This window comes from Epinephelus moara, chromosome 24, assembly GCF_006386435.1.
Source record: "Epinephelus moara isolate mb chromosome 24, YSFRI_EMoa_1.0, whole genome shotgun sequence".
Lineage (NCBI taxonomy): Eukaryota > Metazoa > Chordata > Actinopteri > Perciformes > Serranidae > Epinephelus > Epinephelus moara.
The window spans coordinates 48,628,109-48,645,879 of record NC_065529.1 but is presented as its reverse complement, the minus strand read 5'-3'; the positions used below and the strand labels follow the sequence as shown (position 1 = coordinate 48,645,879).

The 17,771-nt window shown below is 41.1% G+C and overlaps 1 protein-coding gene and 1 long non-coding RNA gene across 3 annotated transcripts in view; both read left to right on the top strand.

Moving 5' to 3' along the window:
* mtss1 (MTSS I-BAR domain containing 1) overlaps positions 1–5,441 on the top strand; it is a 75,718-nt gene extending 70,277 nt beyond the window's left edge. For both annotated transcript variants that reach the window (XM_050037671.1, XM_050037670.1), the window contains one exon: positions 300–5,441. In XM_050037671.1, the coding sequence (XP_049893628.1) occupies positions 300–1,384 (1,085 nt within the window). In that variant the 3' untranslated portion in view covers positions 1,385–5,441. The remainder of the gene's footprint in view (positions 1–299) is intronic.
* A 6,940-nt stretch (positions 5,442–12,381) lies between these two features.
* LOC126385793 (uncharacterized) lies at positions 12,382–16,265 on the top strand. Its single transcript, XR_007569442.1, has 5 exons — positions 12,382–12,613; positions 14,007–14,136; positions 14,249–14,392; positions 14,912–15,077; positions 16,126–16,265. It is a non-coding gene; the product is annotated as an uncharacterized LOC126385793 (long non-coding RNA).
* The last annotated feature ends 1,506 nt before the right edge of the window (positions 16,266–17,771 follow it).

Sequence of the window (17,771 nt, the reverse complement as noted above, 5' to 3'; positions counted from 1 at the left end):
CATATTTGACGTTTATCTAAAGTCAAAGTTGTTGTCACTTATTGTCATTAGTGTTATCAGAGTCCTCTATTAGAGTGCCTTTCAAAATATTCGATAATGTAGAGTTTAAATGAAGGTTACTTTGACCAGTTGGAAACACTTCCTCGCCCTGTGTGTGTTTTTGACCTTTTATAACACTGATGTAATGGTGTTCCTGCTGTCATCTGTCTGTCAGATCAGAAGATGAACACTCAAATGTCATCAAGATGATCCAGAAAGCAGAGCACCAACTAACACTGTCCTTGTCTCTCTCTTTCTAGTCGACTACGAGTCCATCTCTCTCCACGGAGACGCCGACTCCATCTCCTTACATCACCTTTCCCACGGCAACAGCCAGTCAGACTTCGACAAGTCTTCGACCATCCCGAGAAACTCCGACCTCAGTTTCCAGTACAGGAAGTATGCCCAGTCTAAGCGCCCCGCCTCCACCGTCAGCCTACTGGCCGAGCCTGAGTTGCTCGGCAGGTCCGCCCGCCAGCTGCCGTCCCACACGGCAACCATCAGACGCAAACCGTCATCAAAGCCGCAGTTCCGCAGGGGCACGATCAGCGGGGGGGTTCCCATCCCCATCAGCACCCCGCAGGTTCCTCTTAAAGCGCTTGCAGGAAATGGCGGGAGTGATGAGAATGTTTTCTCAGTGCCCTCAGCTGGAGGAGGTTTAGGTTACAGTAAACTCTGCACCTCCACGCAGAGCCTCAGTGCCTTACCTCCCTCCTCCTCCTCCTCCCCATACTACCAGCTGGTCCCAGGTCAGATGCCAATACCGGTGCCTGTACCCACTGTACCCTCCCTGCCACCAGAGGGCAGCAACGCCAAACAGCAGCAACAGAGACAGTACCAGCAACAGCAGCAATTCAACCAACAACTAAATCATCAGCAGCAACGCACTCAACTACAGCCGCACAACCAGCAACTCCAGATTCAGCAGCAGCAGCAATATCATCAGCAGCAGCAGCAACCACAGCAACAGTTTCAATATCAGCAGCAACCACAGCAACAGCTTCACCATCAACATTCACTGCCCCAGCAACCCCAGCAGCTGCAACACCAACAAGACCAGTATGCAGAGCCACTTAACCAGCAGCAGAGACAGAGGCTGTACCAGCAGCAGCACCAGGCCACGCTCCAGACCTCCGCTGCCCAGGGAGCGCCCTCCAGTCTGGGCCACAGCGCTCTCTACCAGCCCCAGGTTCCTCCACCCTTCAGCCAGGACCAGTACCCAGAGCCACCGCCCCCGGAGGGAGGTGGGAGCATGCTGACCCAGCTCAGATCAGTAAAGCTTAAACGGACCCTCACCAACGATCGCTCCGCCCCTCTCCTGCCCCCTCCGCCCAGTCACAACTAAGGCTGATTGTTTTGCTTCCCTGCTGGTTGACTCTTTAGTTTAACGGCACCTGAGTGTGTCGGCACAAATCAAACTCTGACTTCCTGTTGAACATCAACTGTGGACCGATCAATCGCTGGAACTCGACGTGTGTCTTATTTTATTTTCTAAAGATCTGCTTCCTTTTAGTCCGTCTAGATTTGTTTTAAACATTTTTTTGAGACTTTCTCTTCATTTCCTGTTGCTGCAGCGACCGTCTCTCGCCCTTTGTTTTTTTGCATTTTGATTGTGGATAAAGTTTTTGTCTGACCCAGTCTTACCAATAGAACTGTCGATTTTTTTTTTAATGATCGTTATTTGGCTTGCTAATTAGCCAGACAGGAAGCTGTTAGTGTCTCAGATCCTCTTCAGTCCTGGGTGTGCTTGATTTGCCTTTTTGCCTAGACTCCCAGACGGGTGGGGTTTAGTGATTAGTCCTGTAGCTCCAACGTGTCACATGGTTGAACCATGGTGAGCGGAGATTTTAGCTGGCTGTGGGTCAGTGTATCTGAACAGTGAGTGATTGGTTTGTTCCTGATCATCTCAAAGAGTCAAACACAGCCTGGGACGCTCATGACTCTGGAATAAAACTGGCTCTGTAGTTTGTAAATATGTGAGAACAAAAACAGCTTTGGGAGCACCTGGGGAGGTCGGATGTTTCGCTTAACAGCGTGTTGTAAGAGGTCACTTGCTTTCTTTGACCGTACAGAAATTTGAACTGAAAATGAGTCAGGATTTCACCTTTAAGTGGCAGCAGTGCCCAGGGATGCCAAATGGTGCCACTGAGGGTTTCTGTTTGTGGAAAAGGATTAAAAATGTTACTGTGTGCGAATGTTTGGTTTACTGTGTAAATAATTAGCTGGTTATGGAGGAATAATAACAAGAGGAAGAAGACAGGGATTTGTCGGCAACTTTTAGAGGCAACATTGTTTTGGAAGATGCAGATTGGCAACATTATTGCTGAGAACATAGCGGGCTATGAGAAGCAGAACTATAAAGAGAAGTAGAAGCTGTTGGTGATGTACAGATCTGTGACAGTCAGCTGTTAACGGGACACAACGCCATGTTGGAAGATGTATCTGAACCCTCTGCTAACACAGGAAATAAACTTCTTAGATAACATTTAATCTAAAAAGAGTTTTGAGGCTGACACTTTTAAACATACGCAGTTATTTTGATTTAAAAATACCTTAAATTTAGTTGCATTGTGACTTGTACTGAGTGGATAAACTATGTTAAACTGTTTCTGAATTACTACGTACATATTTTTGGTATGTTTTTGTTACTTATTGGCTGAAATATACAGCGGTACGAATACATTAAATTGCCAATAAATAACACGAAATGTCAGCACATTACAAAGTTTGTCCATCAGAGAGCACTGACAGATTTATTTTTGCACTGTTTAGGACATTTCTTGGTCACAATTCTTACATAACTGAATTTAAAGGTTACTTATCAAAATATTTATGTTATGTTTTATAATAATAACTTATACAATAGTCCAGTATCAGTCGGGCCCTAAATGACACTGATTAACAATTGTCTTTACAAGTTCTCCACAGAAACATTTAATAATCTTTCCCTGATCAAATGACAGTAAATGTTGTTAAATGTGATAATTATAATCTTTTAATAATATAAGGCAGCTGATGCGTCTCAACTTTAGTTTTAGAGCGAGTGATCATTATCACATATTCTTAAAATTTAAAGATGGATATTTTCAGCTCTAACTTTTGCTTGAAAAATTACAACTAATTTATTGCTGATTAATTTTCTGTTGATCGACTGATTGTTTTAATTGTAATTATTTATTTTACCAGTTTAAACAGATTTTCACATTTGACAAAACAAAGTTTTTCTCATGTTTCTGCGGGTTGATAGAGGAAGCGCTTTTAAATCTGTTGTCACTAGAGTTGGGTGTCGAGTTCGGTATTTTTAAAGGTACTGCCCAAATTACGTCAGTAATCAATCGGTGTCAAACTTCAATAAAAAAGGCACTGAATAAATATATTTATCTACATTTTGCCACCTGGTCGTAGCAGAGTGTGTCATCTCTGACAGAGCCAAAGAGTAGCTCATTCTGCTGCAGTCTGTAATCCCACAGACTCTCCTTTCACTTTGGCCAACAGCTAAAAGTTTGGACTTGTTTTATTTAAACTAAGACTAATTTTTTGTTATTACAGAGAGAGCAAAGTACCAGGAAAAGGTACTGTGGGGTACAGGAAGCGGTAAAAATGTGAATGGTACCAAACCCTCATTGTCACTCCTCCAACATGGCGCTGTTTCCATCTTTACTGTAAGAAATCAAACCTTTGCGTACGCGTCTCCGATTTACCCTTCAAAGGCAAAAAGTTGTCCCTTTTCTTAATTTAAAAAGTTCACATTGAAAGACTGATATATTTAATAAAGACACAGGTAGAATTTGAGTGTTTGAATTCAGCTGAAGGATCAGTGAAATTCTGTTAAGTTTACATTTGATCTGAAATCTTGTAACTCAGCAGCTTTATTTTCTTTAAATGACATGAGCAGCCAATCAGAGTGCAGGACTGTGAGGAGCCGTAGTGTTTGCGTTTAACTTTTAACTTTAAATTAAACTATTTATGTACAGAGTTTGGTCGGGCTCCAGTAGCTGGTTCTATTTTGGATCCTGTTCCTAGTTGGTAAAATATTTAGGTCTGTTAATTTGTTCACCTGAAATTGTCATAAATCTCCTCATCGATATTTTAGCTTTTTATTTTTTATTTTTAGCTTTTCTCTTTGTTCTTTATTTCGGCTCAGATCACACGTACAGTGATCTCGTTACAGACCTCTGAGTCGCTGCTCATATCTCAGATACTTTCAGTTGATGTTTTGGTGTTGTGCCCATTAATATATTTCCAAAAATTGGGGACGTTATCTTCTAGAAAATTAGGAATGAGCGTGAATTCAATCAACACAGCTTTGTAAGTCTCCCTCTCCTGAACATTAAAACGATTTCAGACTGAATAATGACGTGGTTTAGATCCGTTAGAAGACGTGTTGCCTCTAAAAGTTGCCCGTCGAGTGTCGACTTCATACATGAGCTGTCAGAGCATGCTGGGAAGCAGGGCCGTAGCTTTCACTGAGGACTGAGGTCATGCCCTCTGTTAATGTTTTAAATGACATGAGGTGGTGTTTGATAGAGCTGACACTAATAACTATTTTTATTATTGATTGATGTGGCAATTTGGGCCATCAAATATCAAGGAGTAGTAAAGAAAAAAACTCCAGAGCCCGAGATATATGTCTCCTCTTATCAGATCGACATTCCAAAACCCAAAGTTTACTTAGAAGACAGCCAGCAAACCAAAATGTGACATTTTACGCACACATTTATTACACATAAAAGTCTGGTAGTTTGGTTTGTGGCCTATCAAACATTAACGGGTGTGTGGAGCTCTGCCGTAGGGATTTTGGCTCAGGACCTCAGTATTTCTTTAATCCTGGTTACGGCCCTGCTGAGCAGCTGCATTCTGGGAAATGTAGTCTTGTCTTTTCTGGTCTGTTCTCAGAGAAGCTTTTGTGTATTGAGAGATTTCCTGTCGCTGAATCAAGTGTTTATATTGCTGATGAGACAGAAAAGCTGCCTTCTGATGATTCAATTGATTGATTGATTGATTGATTGGACCCAATTCGCCCCACAGCAGTTGTGTGTGTGTGTGTGTGTGTATATATTAGTGCTTCTATTCCCGGGAGAGATCTAAATCTATATATAAAAAATGTATGTATACATATCCTGATTGTATTTTTGTTGATTTATGGATCAGACGGTGTGATCAGATGTGACACATCGGTCGTCACTCGTCATATTTTTGTAGAAAAGCTTTAAAGGAGGAAACCCAGTGAACTTCCTGATGTTTGAGGATCTGAAGCCTGATTGGATGTCCAACTGTCGAGAAGCGGACGAAGGACTAAATGTATGGACGACATGAACCAACAGAATGTAGAAATGTTTTTGTCCTTCATCTTTTGACGTTCGCTGTGGGATCAATGATAATAATAATAATTGATTCATCAAGTCTGGTGGTTCTGTTTTTGTGTGTCCTGTTTTTACTGCCACTGCACAACTCAAACACTTTTTATTTAGTGTTTAACGGGAAGGATCTTTCTTTTCTTTTAACTTTTTGGGGGAAATGAAAATTAAAAAGTTGGATCTTTGGCTGGTCAAAGGTCAGGGTCATTGTCACCTCACAAAACATGTTCTTGTCCATAACTCAAAAATACATACAGTAACTGACCCTTCGCTAAGCCCCGCCCCTGGACACAGACTGACCAATCATAACGTAGCATCAGGCTGGCTCAGACCAGGGTCCGACAACAACACAGCTGTGCTCCATCGTTTCAGATTTCCTTCATTTTCAGGCTGGTTTTGTGGATTTGGAGCTAAATGTTGTGCCTGGGGCACGTCGTGTATTAATGATACTCGTTACCTGGAGAGGTTGGAAAAAGATATACGTTTCTTCCCTGTTCCAAAACCAAACCCTGAAAAGTGTAGGGTTAGCTAGCTAGCTACTGAAGATATAGCCTACTGAATGTATACACATGCTGCTTTTGCTTGTTAATGATTATAACAGTGAAACAAAGACCAACCCTGCTGTACAGGAACCAGTGAAGGGAAGCAGGGAAACTTTGCTGATATTCAACCAGCTGTGTGTCATCACAGTGTGTGCAGATGAATGTTGTTTGACTTCCCCCAGAGATCCCTGCCCGTCCAGCGCCGGAGGTCCAGTTGCTGGCTGCAGCACGGGGGGAAGCCAAATATCGTCATCTGCACACACTGTGATGTCACACAGCTGGTTCAATATGAGCAAAGTTTCCCTTTATATTCATTGTCACAACATTCCCCGACAGCAGTGGCCCCCCAGCAGGGCAGTGCACCATTTCACATCCCAAAAGCTGCTTAGGGATGGACCAAGGAATGTGACAAAGATCTCAAATCTCACATCATTTTGATGTCACCAGGCGGTCGTTACCCAAATCAACTTTCAGATGGTCCCAATTCCTCTTCATTTGATTCAACACAGCTTCCCGGCCCTGTAGCCTTAAAGCTTGTTCAGTAAAACTGGATGGGGCTCGCTTCTCTGTTCTTGTGCTTCAAGTCCCGCTTCTTCATTGAAATGACGGGAAACAGGATAGTTCACATCATCACACCAGCTCAATCAGACACAGTCATGTGAACTATCCTGTTGCCCATCATTTCAATACATTTTCACACCAAATCTTCTCTCTGCAATTCCACAGCATTGAAGGCTGTTGTGCTTTTAACCATACTAAATAGTATGGTGTTATGGGTACTGGAGGGCACAGACTGCATGAATTTAAGTGTGTAGATTTTTTTTTTTTTTTGCCACTCACAACTAACTGATTTACAAATGGTCATTTTGCGGGTGAAGTATTCCCTTGGTCACCCTATCCGTCTGGACTGCTCTCCTCTCATAACAAACAAATCCAAGGGAGGTGCTGGTACTGTCGTGGTGCGGGAGAGAATATGTACCTCTGACATTGAACTTTTGTGTATTTCGCTTCGCCCCTTGTACTTGCCGAGGGAGTTCCCTCAGCTGTTCTTTTCTCTTGTGTACATTCATCCAAGAGCTGACGCCACGGCAGCCTGTCAGCTGATTGAAGACGTGAGCAACAAGCTGAACGCGCTCTCTCCTGATGCTCCTAAATTTATTTTAGGGGATTTTAATCATTGTCGAATTGACAAAACACTGAGAACATATGAGCAGTATGTCACCTGTGCAACAACTATGAGGAACTCCGCTATTGACCTGTGCTATGGTTCATTAGCCAGTGCCTACAGGTCCATCCGCATGCCTTCCTTGGGAGCTTCCTATCATAGTAGTGTCCTACTTCTACCGACCTACAGGCCAGTCTGTAAACGACGAGAGCGGACTATAAAGACAGTGAAATGCTGGTCAGAGGATAGTATTGACAATTTGAAAGCCTGTTTTGAATGTACAGCTTGGGATGTTTTTTATGATTCATGTTCTGACCTGAATGAACTGACACAGACGGTCTCCTCCTACATATCCTTCTGTGTTGACGTTAATATCTCCCAGAAGAACATCACTGTCTATCCTAACAACAAACCGTGGGTCACTAAAGACTTGAAAAATGTCATAAATAAGAAGAAAAAAATCTTTTATACAGGGAACAACCAGGAAAGGAAAGACATCAACAAAGAGGTTAAGAATGAAATTCGGAAAGCCAAAAGAGTTTATAAGGACAAGGTAGAACACAAGTATAGCAGTGGTGATCTGTGGGCGGAATGGAGAGGCATTAAATCCATGTCCTCAGCCACTAACATCCAAGATGAAAACAACAGAACACCAATTAGAATAGAGGGAAGCAATGAAGATCTGCCAAACGCTTTTAACCTCTTTTACTCGCGGTTTGAAAACCATGACCTCTCAGACAATCTTTCCCTTCTTAAACAGGGTATCTCCTCTGACACTGACTGCAATATAGTCATGAGTCAGGAGTGTGTAAATAACCTTCTGAAGAAGGTGAATGTAAGGAAGGCCTCTGGCCCAGATGAAATTTGTGGACGTACATTAAAGTATTGTGCTGACCTACTTAGCAGTGTCCTCCACCACATCTTTCAGATGTCACTCAACTGCAGTCAAGTCCCTGACTTATGGAAATCCTCCATCATAATCCCTGTTCCAAAAAACTCATCCCCCAAACAACTCAATGATTTTAGACCAGTAGCACTCACATCACTGTGTGTGAAGGTCTTTGAGAAAATTATGAAGAGCATAATTCTTTCACATATAGAGGAGAGAATCGACCCACTTCAGTTTGCCTACCAGGCAGGGAAAGACGTGGAGGACGCCAAGCTTTTTATTCTTAACTGCCTCTATAGACACTTGGAAAAACCTCAAGCCCAGGCCCGGCTCTTATTCGCTGACTTTTCCTCGGCTTTTAACTTGATGCAGCCACATCTTTTACTTAGGAGGCTGATAAATGATTTTAATCTGCCCCACCAGGTTGTCTTATGGTTGTCAGACTTTTTAACTTACAGAAAGCAGAGGGTCTCTGTAAATGGTTGTGTCTCAGGCTCCTTAGCTCTGTCCACCGGTTCACCACAAGGGTGCGTCCTCTCCCCTTTACTCTTTATTTTATATACAGATGAATGCAGGAGTGCCAAGGGAGGCAGCTACCTAGTCAAATTCTCTGATGACACTGTGCTTCTGTCTCTTCTTCAAGGATCTGAATCAGGACATGGGGAGGCTCTTGTTGATTTTGTTTCATGGTGTGACAAAACCTACTACAAAACTATGGAGCTTATAATTGATTTTAGACGCAACAAAAAACTATGGAGCTTATAATTGATTTTAGACGCAACAAAAACCCAGCTGCAGATAGCGCCATCCATGGTAAAACACTGGAAAGGGTACCTTCATATAAATATCTAGGCACCTTTTTTGATGAGAAGCTGCAATTTGATGTAAACCCTGCAGACATTGTGAAGCGAGGGCAACAGAGAATTCACCTTCTCCACAAACTGAACTCTTTTTCTGTCAGTCCTGCTATTCTTTGTCGTGTTTATCAGTCTTTTATGGAGAGTCTCCTGTGTTTCTCCTTTATCTGCTGGTTCCCCAGCCTTACGCTGAGAGATAAAAACAGCTTGTACAGCATTATTAAAACATGTTCCAAGATCACAGGAGTGATACTTAGGGACTTGTCCAGCTTCTGTGACCAACAAACTTTGAGGAAGGCAAAGAGTATTTTGTCTTCTCCTGGTCATGCGCTTGCAGGTGAATTTTCTAAGTTGCCCTCAGGTCGCCGCTATGTCTCACCTGTCTGTAAGACTAACCGTTTTTTGAAATCTTTTATTCCCTCTGCTATTCGTCTCTTAAATTCTTTATAATTCTTTATAATGATTTTATTCCTCTTACGACATGTATTCCTCGGCATTCTATTTATTCATGTAGGCTACAGTATCTTATCTATCCTATTGTGTGTACTGTGTCTGTATAATGTATGCAAGGTGACCTTTGACCTCCACCTCCAAATGACCCCCCCCCAGGACATCCGGGTGTGTGACGTCATCATAGGGTGGGCTGGATGGGTCAGTGGGTGTTCCCCCACTGACCCATCCAGCCCACCCTTTTTGGAGACTTCTGTCAAAATGTGATGGCTGGCAGCCTTTTCACCTATTTTATCTCTCTGCCACTCACCTAAGAAGCTGTGTGTCTGTTGAGATCCGTCAACATAGATATCACTTAGATATCACCCATCTGTGAGCACTGTGGACCTACAGCAAGCATGTTGATGAACTAAACAGGGAGGTTAAAAAAAGGGTACAATAATGATGTCTGATGTTCAGGCATTCACATCACTCCTTCCTCAGGGGTGAACGCAAGGTTGCGGTTTGCAAATGCGTGTCGTTTGAGGTCGAGGTTTTGGCGGGTATTTGATTTAACAAATCCTGTCCCATTAGGACAGCGGTTACTTTCATTCAGGGGTGTCGTTTCAGCAAAAGCTAAGGTATGGCAATATGACATGACGTCACAGAGCTACTGATGATGGAGTTTCAAAAATATGAACTTATATAAAACTTCACTTTGGTCTTTGACCTGTCAGAAGTGCATACTATGCTACTGAAAACTGTTTCAAAGGACATGAAGCTGTTTCTCACATTCATAATACCTCATGTCTGCATGTAATGCACGACTTGGTGAGAGCAGTGAAAACATCGGACCTATTTCGGCGCATATTTCAGCAGGTTTAGCAGCCGCCCATGCATGGAAAAGCAGATTTCAAACCACTGTAAAAAATTCAGTTATCGAAACAAAAATCTGAAAATACACATATTGCATCTAGACAGCATGGACATGTTGAAAATTTGTTTGTAACAATGATTGATTTGCTCCATAAGTGAAAAACTGATGTTTAACTAGTTGAGCTATGTGCAAAGTGAGAAGCTTCAGATGGTTTCACACTGAAGTATTGACACTGGATCTTTGTGCAAAGTTTGGTTTATTTTCAAGCATGAGAAGGCAGATTTTCTAGCAGAAAAAAGACCTGAAGATGCTGCACAGTGATCAGTCAGGCTCAGGCAATTTTAAGCAATAAGCTGGAGCACAAGAAGATGATTACATTTCAATGTGGATTCTGTACCAGTTGAGGCTTGAATCCACAACTTCTGGAACCTAAGACGGTCATCTACCGCTCTGAGCTAATTGGCAAGTAGCAACTCAACAGTGGCTTCACAAACTGAGTAAGCCAGTCACTGTTGTGTAGGAAAGCAGCCATCCGTGCATGGAAAGGCAGATTTGAAACTACTGTAAAAAATTCAGTTATTAAGACAAAAATCTGAAAATACACATATTGCATCTAGACAGCATGGAGATGTTGGTAATTTGTTTGATTGATGAATGATTGATTTGCTCCATAAGTGAAAAACTGATGTTTAAAATTGCCATTTTTACATTGACTCCAATTGTTCACATTAGAGCAAAATTCAAAATGCTGTCAAAAATTCAGTTTTTGAGATAAAATTCTGAAATCTTATTTAGCAAGAATTTGCATGTATATGTTTACAGTACCGTTTACAGTCAAACATTTTGATGCACTGTAGGCTCAATTTTTGATAAATCACAAATCTGAGAAACATAGTTTTTGTAGGACAGTCTGAAGATGCTCTGTAGCAAGTTTGGTGTCAATTGAGCAAAAATTGTGGGAGGAGATAGGTTTAAGAAGTTTTACAGTTTTTGAAAAAAACAGAGTGATGAACTTCATAATTTTTAATAGGTTTAAATGTACCAAAGTTTCTTCAGTATTGGGGCTACAGTTTGATGAAAGTTGTGAAGTTGTAGCACGTATGGTTGATTTGTTATGAATTTTCAAAGTTTTGAACTTTAGACGCTTGCTGTAGCGCCACCATCAGGACTATTGGCTTGAGTTTACAGCTGAGGATATCTGGCATGAGACTGGACCTTTGTGCAAAGTTTGGTGAGTTTTCACCCATGGGAAGTATGATTTCCTCGGAAGAAGAAGAAGAAGAGGAAGAAGAAGAATACCTAGGATTACAATAGTGTCCTGGCAGCTGCCAGGACCCTAATAAATTAATTACAAGCTCATTTCTAGAAGATAACCAAGGGGTCCGGTGTATGAAACACAGTAAAACAAAGACCAATTTGGTACAATACTGTATAGGTGAATTTATTGGAGTGTCTCCAGAGACTGAAAATACAAGCTTAACATGCAGACATGAAGAAAAGAACCCACATACAATCAGACAGACTTCAAGACATCATTTAGACAGGCTGTCTACAGCAGCAGAGCAAAATGCTTTTACAACACACAGATAACTCACATAACTCGCGGAGGAGCGAAGTGGCGAACAATTTGATGTAACTATGCGACATTTCTGGGTCTTTTTGCTGAAAAACAGAGAGAGAGAGAGAGAGAGAGAGGATTATTCATTATTTTATTCAAATTGTATTCTAAATTAAATAACAAGTAATAAATATGAAATATACGTTTTGTTGGTTAGGGGGAACGTTTATGACATTGATTTATGGTGTTGAAAATGCTTTGAGAATGATTAAGATCTGCGATAGCCACATTGATGTCTGTGAGTGGGTCAGGGATTTCTATACTATCTTCGTGTTCTTCACATAAAGACTGAGTGGGTTCCTGAGCTTCATTTAATACATTCTGGTTTAATTCTTGTAGCATCACATCAAGTTTTGAGGGACGGTGGTTGCTTTCATCCATGGTTACAGAAAACAAAAAACAAAATAATTTTTTTTTAAATAAAATAAACAAACAAAAAAACAAAGAAAAACTTACACTCAGTTTATTACTTTAAAATGCCCAGTAAAATACCTCAAAAACATTGAACAGTATAAAACTGTAACATGCATTGCATCATGGGAGTTTTATTATAAACTAGAGTATATTACTGTATAATTTCAAAAATGCGGTAGGATACTGTTCTCTTATGCAACGCAGATGGGTCCACAAAACAAAAACAGTTATTTACTACATAACTTACAGTAAACTACACTCTGTGTATTTTCTGGTAAGGTACTGTAGTTTGGATTAGGCGGGACAAGCATCTAAAAGCTGTTTGCCAGCCGCTATTAACTTTAAACAAAAGAAGAGGACGAAGAAGACGGTGGGACAATTACAAATCAGTGATCAGCCTTGGTGGAGAGAGGCCACTCCGTTGCGGTAAGTTCAAATGTACAAGTTTAACATCTTGATTAAACCTGACCTGATCTAATATTTGCTTTTAGCATAACACTAATGTTACTCTGAATGATGTTAGCTAGCCTGAAATGTCCAGACAGTCATAAACGCTCCTTGCCGACCAACCTTAGCTAACTGTTCTTTTATTAAAATGTCTTTTAATAAGTGTGTGTGTGTGTGTGTGTGTGTGTGTGTGTGTGTGTGTGTGTGTGTGTGTTTGAATGCGGCCAAACTGCTGTATGCTGCTGTGTGTAATGTCNGACCAACCTTAGCTAACTGTTCTTTTATTAAAATGTCTTTTAATAAGTGTGTGTGTGTGTGTGTGTGTGTGTGTGTGTGTGTGTGTGTGTGTGTGTGTGTGTTTGAATGCGGCCAAACTGCTGTATGCTGCTGTGTGTAATGTCCGACTCGTCCTGTGTGAGTCATGCAGAGACTTGAGTCCATTTTACTTTCGTCCTAGCGTTAGCGGTTAGCATGCTAAGTTAGCCTGTTAGCCTGCTTGCTGCTTTCGTCCCCATAGACATAATATGGCCGTCCCTCGCGCCCACTCTGCTCAGAAGAGCCAAGCTATTCACGTTTCTTGTCAAGTGAAGGATGATTTATAATCTTGTGTGTGCGTCTGTAACATTAATGTAATTCAATACCAGTGTGAACGCCTTGACTAAGTGACATGTTAATTAAAATGCTAGTAAAATATCTTAAAAACATTGAACGGTATAAGACTAACATACACATACACATCATGGACATTTTATTAAAAACTAGAGTCCATTACTGTATAATTGTATAATCAAAAATGCGGTAGGATACTGTTCTCTCAAAACGGTTGATTAATTACAGTAAACTACACTTTGTGCATTTTCTAGTAAGGTACCGTTGTTGATAACAGTTGTTAATCAGATTATTTTACAGTAAACAACAGTTTGTGTATTTTATAGTAAAGTACCACAGTTTGGTTTAGGCGGGACAAGTGATGCACCTAAAAGCTGTTTGCCAATGGTTATTAGAGAGAGAACGAGAGAGCCAACACGTCCTCAGCCCCATGGTGTGTGTTAGAAAGATGAGTACTAAAATACTTCCAGGTATTTCGGTGATGTGCAGTATTATTAGAATGTGATTAGCTTAAATATGACTCATTCTCTAATGGATAGCAGAGCTTAGTAAAAAAAAAAAAACCGCAATTTGTGGCAGAAATATCAAGGTATTGAAAGGTTTTTTTGAATAAACATAAACAGACATGGGTTATTGAAAGTGATCTAATTTTTGAATGGTAATTTGTGTAAGAATTAAATTGAAGTGCTTTTGATATTTTAAGTGTTGCAGCCGAATCTATACGTTGCTTTATACATCTGTTTGTTTTTCTGGTTGTTTGTAGCATCAGGAGGCAGGAACCGACATTCCAAGGAACGGGGTGTGTACCAGGCTCCAAGAGAGTCCAGGCAGAGAGAGGAACCTTGAGGGTGGCCATGTGCTCTGCTGGGCTGTCTAACTTTGTAAAGTTGTGTGTAAGAAGGAATATAAATTGGAAGTGCTATTGATATTTTTAAGTGGCACAGCCAATTATATACAGTATGTTGCTTAATGTGTGTGTCTGTTTGTTTCTCTGGCTGTTTGTAGCATCAGGAGGCAGGACGTGACCTTCCAGAGAAGCAGGCGCGTACCAGGCTCCAGAAAAATCCAGGCGGGAGAGTGGAACCTTTAGACTGGCCACAAGCCTCTGGCACTGGGCACTGGGCTGTCTAACCAGAGCATCAGATAACGGTAAGTTCAAATGAAATGTCTTGATTAAACCTGATCTTCTTGGTGTTGGTAAGGCAAGGCAGTCATGTTAAAGGAAAACTTTAGAAGCCTGAGTCCAAGGACATGACATGAAGGAAAATGAATTTGAATTTACTGTGTGACTATCGTTTCATCAAGAGTCTCGACTCTGATGAAGACGCACCTCTGCGTCAAAACGTTAGTTACACAATAAATTAATATTTTGCTTTTATTCCATGTGCTTCAGTGTCTTTGGACTCAGGGTTCCAAAGTTTTCCTTTCACATGAGCATGGTATATCTTTTATGAATCTTGAAACTCTTGCTATACTATTATGTGTACAATGTACTGTACTTTTAAGTGCTTCAGATTTTTTAATTATTTGAACTTGATTCTTTGTGGTGTTCCATTGTGGAGTACTAGGACACATGTATTGTATCAGTTCAGAAAAAAAGCAAAATCAATGAAGTGGGTCAAGAAATATTTGAAGAACTAATTTATTGTTTTGTTTTTTGTCTTAAAGATTCTTTGTGAGAATCAACCCAGAGGAGGGAAGCAAATGCACGGCTAAAGTTGGCACAAGCAGGAGGACAGGAGCGGTGGTGAAAAGAAAGACGTCAGCTATGAATTCTCGCGTCACAACCTTTCTCCGACGCCTCACAGAATTCGAATGGAAGACCTCGAACTAGGTAAGTATACTGTGCACGCACACACACACACACACACACACACACACACACACACGCACACACACATGAATGCTATCTATAAATTTCATAGGTAGGAACTAGGGATGGGCATCAATTTTCGATTATCGATGATTGATTGTTAAGGCTTTTGATCGATCACAAATAATTTTGATCAATAGTCGCGGCGGGGCCTCGTAGTCATGGCGGCTCGCCAGGTGGGGGGTCTCGTAGTCATGGCGGCTCGCCGGGTGGAGGGTCTTGTAATCACGGCGGCTCGCTGGGCCTACAAGACCCCCCGCTGGACCTATGCCTGGCAAAAAATCATTAACAGACGGAGGCTCTCATCACTCTCCAAAGCCTCGGCGGCTTCCCTTGAGGCGTCTGAAAACACTACGCCATTGAAAGACGGAGGTTTTGCAGGTTTTGCTGAAAACTGAAGCCTGTAACCTCTGGCTGACAACGGTTGTAAACACCCAGGGGTGAACTGCGCATGCACACCATTCTTCCTCTTTGACCTGGAGGGTTGAAGCTCAAAACCGGGGCAGCTGCGCTCTCTTGCGGCGACAGTCTACACTGCACTCTTTTGTTTTCTCTCTTTTGAAATACTCGCTTATCAATTAATCGATAATTGATCGTTAATTTTTTTTGATGATCGAATAATGAATTTTGATCGTTTGCCCATCCCTAGTAGGAACACTGCCAACCATCTCACACATTCTGAAATGTGTGGTTGTGAAGAACAATCTTCATCTATACAGTGATGCAACCTTGTTAACAGGGGAAAGATGTCTGTTTGTCTAAATCATATTGAACACCGGGAAAGATGTCTGTTTGTCTAAATCATATTGAACACCAAACAAAATCTTCAAAACAAATTAAAGGAATAGTGCACAGAAAAATGAAAATTCAGCCATTATCTACTCACCCATATGCCGAGGGAGGCAGGTGAAGTTTTAGTCCTCACAACACAAATGACTGTTTTTCCAAACAACTTTTTATGTGACTTTTAAACACATCTTCTCCATCTAACTCTCTCCATTTACATCAGAAAGACGCTCTCCACTGAAGTCCTTCCAACATCCTGCTAACCAACCTTTCCGAGTTTGTTAGAGCAGAGGTGCATCTGTTAATGTTGTATGTTTTTAAAGTTATGTTGACTTTTATATTATTGTTCATATTGTATGACACTATGAATTTTATTGTTGTGCTATTTCAGTACAATTAATTCAGTACAACTGTTCTAAGTGAAACTGAATTGTATACTCTTATTGAGAAATTTGTACTGTTTTTTTGTTAATGTTTTTTGATATGCAGTAATTTGAATTTACTGCATATCACTGTAAATATTTGTTTCTACAGTAATCTACAGGCCACGGCATTTCAATAATATACATCAATATTTTCAGTAATACATTTCTTACTCTAAGACCGTATAACAGTAAGGATACTGTAAGGATTTAGTTACACAGTAATTTATTGGCAGCACTGTTCCCTGCTTAATACTGTAGCAGCTGTTTACTGTAACTTACTGGGAGCACGATTACCTGCTTACTACTGTAAGCAGCCGTGTACAGTAACATACTGGCAGCACTGTTGCCTGCTTAATACTGTAGCAGCCGTTTACAGTAACTACTGTAACAGTCGTTTACAATATTAAGCAGGCAACGGTGCTGCCAGTATGTTACTGTAAAAAAGCAAGAAAAAGGCTAACAGTGTAGCACAAAGAGGATCTCGCTCAAGTTCCATTGCACATTTTCTGGGGGAGAGAGAGAGAGAGAGAGAGAGAGAGAGAGGATTATTCATTATTTTATTCAGATTGTATTCTAAATGAAATAAAAACAAGTAATAAATATGAAGCTGACACAGATCCTGCGTTATATTTTTTGGAAAAAGAAAATCAAAGGTTTTGACTCACCGGTTTTACAAGTGTTGTGAGAAACACTCGGTGGACCGTCGCTGTCGTTGCTGCTGCCGCCGCTGTGTGTTCGACACCTCTTCCTCCCGAGCCCAGAAGAATGTAGCGTTTGTACAGGAGGACGTGTTCCGTCCTTCGCGTGCTCCGGAGCGGTCTGAGACGATGATTGGACCGGGTCAACTCTTTTAACCACGTCGGCTGGTGAGGGAATCAGCGCCGCAGCAGAGGGCTTAGTTTCCTCGGCCAACTCTTCCAGATTATCTGCCGTGACTGTAACAAACAAATAAACAAAAAACCGACGGAATATATTGTGTATTAGATGTGTAAATGTGTATGAGATGTGCGTTAACAACATCAACAACAAGAACCTTCGTCTGTTAGATTGATGATGCCTGTAAATAGAAAATAATAATAATGATAATAAATAACGGATCGCTGTGAAACTTAAATGACATGAAAATGGTTTAAAAAGATGGTAAAAGTGTTCTTACCAATGTCCATGATAGGCTGGAAAAAGCTGTAGGCTATTTAAAGAAAAACATACAGTGGTGACCTGTGCTTTCCTGACCACCCTGACTGATGCCTTGTTTGTAGATAAAAAACGCTTGTATAAACAAATGGTTGTCTTATCTAGTTTTGGTGTAGGCTACATCTGGGGCCTGTATCACGAAGCAGGGTTAATGTCTTAGCGAGGTAACTTCAGGGTTAACCCTGGGTTTTCGGTCTCACGAAGCCGGTTCAGTTCTTATCGGGGTAGATCACCATGGTAACTTACTCTG